Here is an 11197-nt window from a genome sequence, read left to right on the forward strand (position 1 = left end):
GGGATCAAGCCCCACATTGGGCTCTCTGCTCTGCGGGGAGCCTGCTTCCTCCTCTCTCTCTGCCTGCCTCTGCCTAGTTGTGATTTCTCTCTGTCAAATAAATAAAATATTAAAAAAAAAAAAGAAAATATAAAACACAGTTGCTCATCACAGCTGAATTTCTTTACAAAAATAAAAAATGAAAATTAATCTACAAAGTAAGTTTCTAAGTGGCTCACTTATTAACCAAGCAAGGAAAGCTGTATACTCATGGTAAGCTGAACTGTGTTCTGAATACAACAAGCAAAGAAATATTTGGCGGGGGTGGGTAGGGGGGGAACATGACTGTTTGAGAATAGCCTTTCTATCATGATAGCTACTTGAAGATGTAAGGACACAAGGAGCAATATCAATATTCAACTAAAAAACAAGGTACATGATTCTGAACGATTTTCATTGGTTTTTGATGAGTTGACAAACATTAGTGATACTGCTTAATGTTATTTTTGGAACACTGATCTCGAGCATGACACAACTAAAGAATTAGCCTCTATGAAGAGTCTGCATAGAACAATAGGCAAGTTTATTTTCAAAGCTGAGAACATAAATTAATTCAGTACAACCTGAAGTGGAATCTGCTAAGATGTGCTATAACTGATGGTGATAAAAATGTGACGAATGGAAAAAGGCTTAGCTGAACAAACTTACAAAGTTTGTGAAATGTAAGGTATTTAAAGCCTATGGTTCTTCATTATATTATTCATCAGCAGGCATTTTATGAAGAAAATATCTTAAACTATCATGTATTACTGAACCAGTAGTATCCATTTCATTCACTCTCACAGACAAAAGCATCACCAGTTCTACGTACGTGGTAAGTAGAAGCTGAATACCCTGACTTGCCTCATCACACAACAGTTTAATGGCTTAGTAATCAATGATACAGTTTTGTTGTGATTTTTTAGCTCAAAGGTGAGATGGAATTTCTGGGAGAAAAAAAAAAAGATACACCTTAACCACTATTATCAAACAATGAATGCCTCTGGAAATTAGATTTGCTGCAGATTTGATATTTCCTAGAATCTGACCTGAAAATCAAGGCAATATAGTGCTTATATGAGAAATTTCAACTATGCTGTCACTTTGACAACACTGTTGGAAACACAAGTAACCATCAATCTGTTATATGCACTTCTTGTGCAGTCAAATGTTAAAATAAGAAGATCCCAATGCATATACAAATTTGCAACAGATATATTTTGCAAGCTCAGGCTATGGTTGCAGCAGTGTTTTTCAGACCTCATTTCAAATGCAAAAGAAACTTCTATAACATCAAAATACACTTAACTAAGCAACTGAGGAGCTTCTACCTTTCTGTCCGGAGGAGTTAACCTGCAATGTAGTAGCATGCTAAATAGCAAATATCAAGAGAATAAGAATCTAAAAGAATTCTATAAACTCCTTTCATAGAAATGAATATGCTCATCAATAAAATCATACGCTCATGACTGATAACAGTATTTGGCAGTATCTATCTGTGTAAAAACATGTTTCAAAGACAAAATCCATTAAATCACATGACAGATCTGTATTAACAAATGAACATGTGAATCAATTCTGATGATAGGTAACTCTGAATACCAGTTAAGTGAAATGCTATCTGAAAAAGAGAATCTGAAAAAAAAGTGCAATAACTTGTGTTCACTTGGTGTCGTACTTTGAATTCAGTCAACAAAATATTTGTGGGTATTTGTTTTCTCTCATCATATATTTCTCTCTTATGTATGTAATATCTTTGATTTTGCCTATTGGCCTACAAAACCTAAAATACTTAGCATCTGGCCCTTTATGTAAAAAGTCTACAAACCTATGCTCTATGGCATTGTTACTGAAAGTGAAATATCATCTGGCAATGTCTTGACAATGCAAATTCTCAGCCCACCCAACACCTACAGAATCAAAATTTCTGAGGGTGGGGCCCAGTACTTTTTTTTTTTTAAATGCTACATGATTCTTAAGTAAGCTAGAGTCTGAGAATCACTGCTCTAAACAGGATTTTAGAGACTTAGTTCTCTCCCCCTGCATAAATTGTCTGATTCTGTGAATCAGTAAAATGCGGACAGTGTCACCTACTTCACAGAATTGTTGAAAAGATTAAATTAAAGCGTTAACATAATTGACATGATAATTCTTATTAAACGATAATAGTAATTATTAATTCATTGGTGTAGTAAAACCCTCTTGTACCAGCCCATGAGACATGATTATTAAATTTTTAGGAATTTTATGAAGCAATTATTAAAACAGCCATTACTAACCTTATAAGCCTAAATAAGTTATGTTAAAAAAGGTATTAATACTCAAAACTCATAACTACTTAATTATTTTACTACATTTTACTGTTATCTGTATCTATATGATGGATCTACTATATAATGGTTTGCTGCAGCTCATCTTTTCCTAACTATACATTCACAGGATATCAACAACCACCACAAATCAGGGCTTTTTTGGAGAAGGGCTTTTGGTTAAACATTAACCAGCACACTTCTAGTTAATCATTATTAAAAATTGCATGATGAATTTCATTTTGAACTGAATGAGTCTGAATTAACTGTGCATGTAGAAATATTTAATAATCACCTAGATAGAAAGCTAGCCCATACATGCATATATGCCTACATATATATTTTTTAAATATTTTATTTATTTGGGGCGCTTGGGTGGCTCAGTGGTTTAAGCCTCTGCCTTCGGCTGAGGTCATGATCTCAGGGTCCTGGGATCGAGCCCCGCATCGGCCTCTCTGCTCAGCGGGGAGCCTGTTTCTCCCTCTCTCTCTGCCTGCCTCTCTACCTACTTGTGACCTCTCTCTGTCAAATAAATAAATAAAATAAAATAAAAAATATTTTATTTATTTATTTAATTATTTGTCAGACAGAGATCACAAGTAGGCAGAGAAGCAGGCAGAGAGAGAGGAGGAAGCAGACTCCCTGCTGAGCAGAGAGCCTGATGCGGGGCTGGATCCCAGGACCCCAGGATCATGACCTGAGCTGAAGGCAGAGTCTGTAACCCACTGAGCCACCTAGGCGCCCCTGTGCCTACATATGTTATAGTCCATACATGTATTATATAAAGTGCCTACATATAGCCCAAACATTATATATAGTGCCTACATATTATATATAACATGTAGTAACCTATATTGTTAAATGTATGCCTACATATACTATAAATATAGTATATGTATGCCTATACTGACTACATATATAGTTTATGCACACATATATATTTAATAATATATATAAACATATATAGCATATGTAGGGACTAATAGCATATAGATAGTAGTTGAAGTCATAAACATGGACAAAATTAAGCAAAAACAGCCTTTAGAGCAGAGGACAGATACAGAGCTCATATGGAAAAAATTCATTTTCTGTACAAAAAGTTAGGAGGACTTTGGAGTTTGTAAGCTACAGCTCAATTTAACACTTCCATTTATCACTACTCTAATTCTCACTTTTAACTCCTAGAATGGTTCTAGCAACAAAAGTTTTATAAATCGATATACTGAGAGAATGACATTACTCTGCAATTTGAATCCAGCCTTCATATCTTACACAGTATGAGTAATGGTATTTTAGGCCATTTAGTTAGACAAAGCTAACAGGTTGTTTCAAACCCTGAAGTGCTACCTATAGACATTACTCTTTTAACACTAAATAAAAATGAATTATATAAGGATCTTTATGGCATATTTAAGACAATGATATCGAGTATATTTCAAAGTTCAGTTTCAAGGAATCACAGAATTTTATAACCAAAACAGACTTCATAACCTACTGATAGCTTCATTTATTATTGCTCTTTTCTCCACAAGAACTGTTTGCCAAGTTAAATACCTAGGAAAGTATAAATTAAGTATAAATTTAAGCATAAATAAATTTAATAAATATATCAAATAAATATTAAATAAATTTTAATAAATACATTAAATATTAAATAATATAATATTAAAACATATTAAAGTATAAATTATTATCTGAACATTCGATTATCTAAAGTTAACATGAAGTTCTCAAAGGAGTGGACCTTCCCTCTCCACTCCTCCTGATGTTTTAGTATTAAAAATTCAGGTAATTCTTTTTTTTTTTTTTAAGGATTTTATTTGACAGAGAAAGAGAGATCACAAGCAGGCAGAGAAAGAGGGGGAAGAAGGTTCCCTGCTGAGCAGAGAGCCCGATGTGGGCTCAATCCCAGGACCCCGAGATCATGACCTGAGCCAAAGGCAGAGGCTTAACCCACTGAGCCACCCAGGCACCCCTAAAAATCTGGGTAATTCTTATGGCCACTGCTGGTGCCACCAGTAACACCAGAATTGCCGAGGTCAAATTCAGGTGACCTGGAATCTCTGAAGAGGAAAGCCACACTATTTTCCCCAAAGGCACCTAGAAACTTCCATTGTGAAAGTTAAAACCCAACAGTTCTCAAAATGAATTCAGGCTATCCTAACTTTCCATATAGTAGTACTAGAGACTTCAGAATATGACTCTACCAAAGATAGTGAATTTAACCCTTTTCCCATTTGAAAAAAAAAGTATATGGGACACAGATATAATGCCAACATAAGGAAAATTGTTGAACTAGGCAATCTGTCATCTATGCTCTTCTAAAATAATAAATTTGAATGATTATCACTTTACAAAAAAAAATTGTATCACTCTAATTCACAAAAAAAACAAGTAAAAGTACTATTTTCTACATTTATCTGTGAAACCATTTCTGAACTTAAAAATAAAATGGGGGGGGGGAGATTTCTCTATAAAGCTAATATATATTTATAGAGAAAAACAAAACTCCAGGAATTAAGAGAATAGTAAGAGGCATAAATATAACTAGAGAAATCCCAAATTCACAAAATCTAATAGTAAATAAAAAATAATAAAACCATTCATCAGTAAAGAGTGTATTTTAGGTAAAATGCCATATAAAATTATAAAACCATTTCTAAGCTCACTCTGCACGAAAGATATTGCAAGCATAAAAAGTATACTATACTAAGACATAATGACATAAAAAATGGAATGTCAAAGAAATGTGAAGCACTATGGTGAAATTACAAATTATTCTCAGGCAAGAAAATAGCATGTGTCATTCCATGTAAAGTGCAATGTTTTAAAAATGTTTAAGGAAACCTATGCTTACGTACATATCTTCAAATAGGTCAAGGGATATAGCATGAATACATAGTGAATTTTTAGTTTTACTTACTTGCTACTCAGTCTCTACAACTGACCTCCATATCTACTATACCTTTTAAAGCTGCTTTTTAGAAAAAATCCTGGGTAAAATCTTAATCAAACCCTATCAACACAAATCCTTTTCTCAGTCCTTACCACTCTGTTCCAAAGCAACGGACATTATTGACCATTTAGTCTTTAATGAAACTAGCCACAGGCCAATTCTAGTCTTTCACTCCTACCTACTTCTCTTTCACTGTCATTCAGTGTCATTCAGTCTCATTCCATTCTTCGTCCCCAACAATGGGTCATTCCTCAAGATTCTTAACCTTGGACAAATTTTCTTCTCTCTGTTGCCTCTCAGCCTCCAACCTAACTTGAAATATCATCTCAGGATATTTATGGATAACTTCTTATTTAAATCCCCTCTTAAAAGTTAAAATAACTGTTTGTTAAATTTTTTTAACCTAGTTTTTACCTAAATATTTTTTTACCTAGTTTCAGTCAGTCAACAAATATTTACTGCATGGCTATTATGTGCCGGACACTAATGTTAAAAATGTATTCAAAACCTAATGAGAGTCCTTGTCATCAATGAACAGAGAATTTAAATGTTCAACTCATCAGGTCCAAAATTGACTGTTCATGTTTCCTCTTCCAATGGATTAAATATATATTAATAGTTCTGCATTTTCTTTATTGCCTAGGTGATACTATATGTCTTTCTTAATTCTGTATTCAATTGGTTGGCAAGTAAATCCTGTTCTTCATTTGCAACATTCTATTTCCACTTCCACAGCCTAGCTCTGGTTGGTAAATATTTTCATCCAAACTACAACAAACACCTTCTGAAGTGTTCTCTATTTTTCCATCTAACCCATCCTTCTATTAACAGATTAATTTTCTAAACCACAGATGTGATCCATCTCTTAACTACATAAAAATGTTTCATAGTCCCTCAACAGACAAGTCAAAGTACAAAAAAGCTCAACTTAGCATTTAAGGTCCTCCATTATCTGGTTTTTACCTACAAATACTTTTTTTTTTCACTCACTCTTACCTTACCTTTTGCTCCAGCCAAACATGGCTATTTAATCATCCTTGAGTGGTCTCTATCTCTATGCCTTAATTTGTGCAATGTCTCTCCGGCTAACCCCCATCCTAACAGTCTCCATTCATTTCTACCTTTCAAAAGCTTAACCAACCTTTCGTTCAAATAACATCCTTCTTCTAAAACCTTCTCTCCGTGCCCTGAGTCTATAATACATGTAAAGGTATTTTATATCACTTACACTTTATTTCTATTACAGCTATCTGTGTATGAATCATATTGTTCCTATTAAGGTTATATGCAACTTGAAGTATGAATGTCTTATCTCTGCCCTCCCACAATTCATTGTACATGGGTGATATTCAATAAATATTAAGTACATACTGAATTTCTGATAAGATATATATTATAGCCATGGCCCATAAGACAAAACAGGAAGTTTTCTTCACTTTCTTACAGAGAGAAATCACTGCCATGAGAATATTTTTTTTAATCACTTTATTTATTTCTTAGAAAGACTTTAAAAAGTGATTTCTTTCCCACCATCAATCAGGATACCTCTTACGTATGTATCAATTGTTATAACTTCCTTGGCTTCAAATATGAAACTGCTTTACAATGTTTCAATTTTACGTTATTGCATATACCTAGTGATCAAACACTAAACCACCTTACTATGGAAGACAGCAGTGCAGAAGGAAATGGTTTGCCTGGAGGCTACCCCAAAACCTATACCTCTGAGACAACCCAGCTTTCTTTTTTTTTCTTAGCAAGAAGAGGACTCGTAGTATAATTATACTTCTCTGTTCCCAATTCCTCCAAACCTCCATAATATCTACCAACCTGAATGTTCAGAGCCAATACTTTCAGGTTCATAACTGAAAATAATACATAGGTTTTAAGTTCAACAGTGAACTCACCAAAGATTTATTGAATATCTATCATGTGGAAAGCACTATGGGATACACAAAAATTAATAAGACATAATTCACATCTTCAGGAACTCATGACTAAATGCACAACACACACACATAAACAACTCCATTATAAGGCAGATTATGTAAGTGCTAAAAAGCTTCCAACAAGGTATAGAGTGTTAAGAGGAGACTGATTTAATCAAAGAGTATCTGAGAAGCTTCATATGAGAGATGGGTTTCTATCTGAACATTCTTTGAAATCAAGCAATAACATTCAAGATTTTGAAGATCAGTTATTTTTAAATAAATAATTTTAAGTATTTTCATTCTTAAGTATTGCAAAAGAACTGAATTTTTTCTACTGAAAAGATTCTGACTCAACATGTAAGTTAAAATTTTATTTAAATGGGTTTTTTTTTAGCTCACCTTGAAATATGGGTAAATGTATTTTACAGGCCAAACTTGTGGCCTATAATTAAGGAGAAAATTTTTGTATGTTCAGGTAAAATTCACAATGTGTTCAATAATCTGAATTAATACTTATTTAAAATTCTACTCCTAGAGAAAAGCTAGGTCCGTATGGGTTACCCAATTTTACATAAATTTGTTTAGCATACCAACAGTACATTAAAAGGGTGGGAAAAACTGAACTGAAAATAAAATTGAGGGCCATAGATTCATTTTTCATTCATACCACCTCCTCCTCCAACACTAGCCTCTTCCCAATATATGGCCAAAGGTCTGAAACAGAGCTTGGAGGATCTGCTTTTCCAGTAAGCTCCATCGACACCATTTCTAGATTTAGATACTTCCTTGAAGATTCTAAGTTGCCGTGACTGAACTCTAGACGTGTTGAGCACTGTATTGACAGATGAAAGAACCACACATTCATTTTAGGCTTAAAATAACTTGCACGGAAGGGGTGGGAAAAGTCCGAGTTGACAGATGCCAATGGAGCAAATTTTAAAAAGAGGAAATTATAACAGGAGTGGAAGCAAACTAGGAACATGTCGAAGTATGGTATTCCAAATTGCTACTATTAAAAAAAAAATTCGTCTTTTAATCACAGAACTCATCAGACGTTTTTGTAATTACTGAACTTAAAACTTCAGCAATATGTTATGAAAAAATTTTAAGATAAATTATATGTAGGTTTAGAAAATATATTTGGTTTTAAGTATCTCACCCAAAACAATTTCTTGAGATTAACCATGCATACAAAGCTACTAAAATCAGATTATGTAGATGAAGGCAGGGAAAGCTGGGAAAGAATAACTAACATGTAAGTTCGGTAACATGTTACAGGGTGCGTTTCCTCCTACAGCAAACATGCGAAGGAACCGAAAAAATGGGTAGAGCCCAGCAATATCGCACACTGTAGTCGCCCAGCACGAATTCAACAGCTAGCGGTTCAATCCATCCCTCCTCACGTTCCTCGTGGCCTCTGACAAGTCATCCTTTCAACCTATGAGGCTGTCCGTTCTCCCCCATCAAAAATAATCTCCGTGCAGGTTGTACAATCGCCCTGACAAACTACTTGCTCTCACTTCCCCGCCTCGGGAAGAACAGTCCTCAAGACGGGGAAAGGTCGCCCTGACAGGGAAGTTACGCGAAGTGGTCTCTCTCGCGGTGGGACCGAGCCTCTACACCAGCAGACGCCGGGGAAAGGAAGCGAGTGGCCTCCGGAGAAACGGGGATGGGGCAGAGAGGATGCTAGCCCGCGAGGCAGGCTCCGCGATGCCGGAGCACCGGCTCGGGCAGGAAGAATGGAGGAGGGGAGGCGCGGCAGCGAGGTGCCCGAGAGCCGGGCGGCGGTCCGCCCCGCGGCCCGACCCCACCCCGCGCTCGGGACCCTCCCAGCCCGGGGACCGGCGTGCGTTCCGCGTGCGCCGACTCTCCCCGGAGGAAGAGCCACTGTATTACACGCGTGGATTGGAGAAATCCGGCAACTTTGCGCGAGAAATGCTTCCCACCCTGCAACACGCCGAGAAAGAGAAAAATGTCAGGCGATGACGAGGGAGGAAGGATGACTTACCCATGTTTCTCCCAGAGGGCGAGGAGCCAGCAGGGCGAGGCGATGGTCTCTGGTGCGGGCGGCGTGGCGCTGAGTCCTCCCTCTACCTCAGTCTCTCCCGCAGCCAGGGAGGGACCCGCGGGGGGCGGCCGCCAGGGAGGAGCAGCTGCTGCTGCTGCTGCTGCTGCAGGCGGCGCGGCCGCGGCGGGGACGAGCGGCGGGGGGCGGGGCGGGGCGGGGCGGGGCGGGCGCAGCCTGCGGCGGGCGCGGCTCCGAGCGGGCGGGCAGCGGGGACGCCGAGCGGGCTTAAGGAGCGCCTGCCAGGACTCGCGGCCCGGGAGGGCCCCGCCCTCTCCACAGAGCATGCTCAGTGCCATCACCCCTTCCCCCTCTCCCCCCGCCCCCGAGGCAAGTGAATCTGAGCGTGCGGGTGGGCGTGTTTGCGGACCAGCTGCAGCCGCCGCGGAGCGCCTTCATGGCGATCGCCTGAGGTGCGGTGGACGGGCCAGGGAGGGTAGAGCGCGGGTATACTGAGTGCCGAATGCTGCTGGCTGGCTTGCCCGGGATTGCTCCCCGACCCCGCCAGCCCACACCCGGAAAATGGGCCCGTGTTCATTACGGGACAGTCCTGCTGTACAGGCGGGAATTTCCCGGAGGAGACGCTTGGGTGGGGGAAGCAGAGCGGACATCCTGAAACGAAGCTGGAGTGGACGTGTAGACGACGAAGCCAGTGCCTCTGGCAGATAGATTCCTGGGGACGCCCGATTTCCAAGCAGTCCGTGGGCCCGCTGGGCGGAGAGCAGGAGGGTGGTCGCTGAGAGGGCTCTTAACCTCAGCGGGCTCGGCAGTGGATAGTAGGGTTGTCTTGGCTGTGACTAGTTTAAAAACAGAGGTCTGGGCGGTCGAGAAGAGCGATCGCCCCAGGGTTTTCTCAGGGAGTGTGTTCCGACAGAAGCGCGGCCTTCCATTCCCCGCAGAAGCCTGAAAAGCCATTTAACTAGGGTGCCCTCGGGCTCCACCCTACCGGTCTGTGCACAGCTCCGCCCCACTCCTTTGACCGCGGCCGGAACAGGGTTACCAAGGCAGGAGAATGAAAGTCGGGCTGAGTAAGCGGCAGCCCCGCCCAGCCAGTCCGCCCGCCCGCCCTCCAGAGTTTCCTTGGTCTGCCCGGCCACTGCCGATTCCCGGCGCCTCCCCATCTGCGGGGAAGACCAGAGCCCGGGCGCGCTCTGTGGACGGCGCACTGCTGACTGAGCATGCGCGCAAGCAAGAGGCTGGATTTCGTTCCTCTGCCCTGCGGGAGGAGGCTGCAGGAAACCCTGTTCTCAGTACCCCGCCTTGCCCTGACCCCCGCTAGTTGTGAGGAGTCAGGTCGCTCTCCCCCGGCAGCAACGGCCGCGCTCCTGCAGGGGAGAGGGCCGCCGTCAGCAGTACAACCTGTGGAAGAGAGATGCTGCATAGCTGAAACCAGGTTGCTTTTCCCTTTCAACTTTTTGAATTCAACGCTGATAAAAGGCGCTTTCCCTCCCTTAAGCCCTGACCCTCTCTTACGGTCAGATCAGTTACCGTTTGTATGATACGATAAGCACAAAGGTCAGAAGTGCCTTGTAACTCGTGAAGCAGAGCAGATTTCATGTGAGTTTTCTGAAAACAAAAATGAAACGCGATAATTAAAAAGAGAGATTGGGTGAAACAAGAAAATACAATTTAATTACAGATGTCCAAGCTATTAGGTCTTTCTTATCCCTAAGACAATCAGGTACTTCACTCTTACGCACTTTCCCTTTCCGTGATAGAAGGATGCTTTTATTGTTGGCCTTAAAATAATCTAACATGCTAAATGAGTTCCCTAGGGCTGCGGGTAACTAAGTATCACAAAAGGTGTGGCTCAGAACAATAGAAATTGTCTCGCAGTTCCAGAGGCCAGAAGTCTGAATGAAATTAAAGTGTTGTCCGGGCCATCCTCCCTCTGATGGCACTAATGAAGGATCTCTTC

The 11197-nt window shown here is 40.3% G+C and overlaps 1 protein-coding gene across 4 annotated transcripts in view; it reads right to left on the reverse strand.

The window, feature by feature from the left end:
• Nucleotides 1–9415, reverse strand: part of RAP1GDS1 (Rap1 GTPase-GDP dissociation stimulator 1) — a 155945-nt gene extending 146530 nt beyond the window's left edge. For all 4 annotated transcript variants that reach the window (XM_045998132.1, XM_045998133.1, XM_045998131.1 and 1 more), the window contains exon 1: nt 9223–9415. In XM_045998132.1, the coding sequence (XP_045854088.1) occupies nt 9223–9226 (4 nt within the window). In that variant the 5' untranslated portion in view covers nt 9227–9415. The remainder of the gene's footprint in view (nt 1–9222) is intronic.
• Between the last annotated feature and the right edge of the window lie 1782 nt (nt 9416–11197).

This window comes from Meles meles, chromosome 2, assembly GCF_922984935.1.
Source record: "Meles meles chromosome 2, mMelMel3.1 paternal haplotype, whole genome shotgun sequence".
In the NCBI taxonomy this organism is placed as follows: Eukaryota; Metazoa; Chordata; class Mammalia; order Carnivora; family Mustelidae; genus Meles; species Meles meles.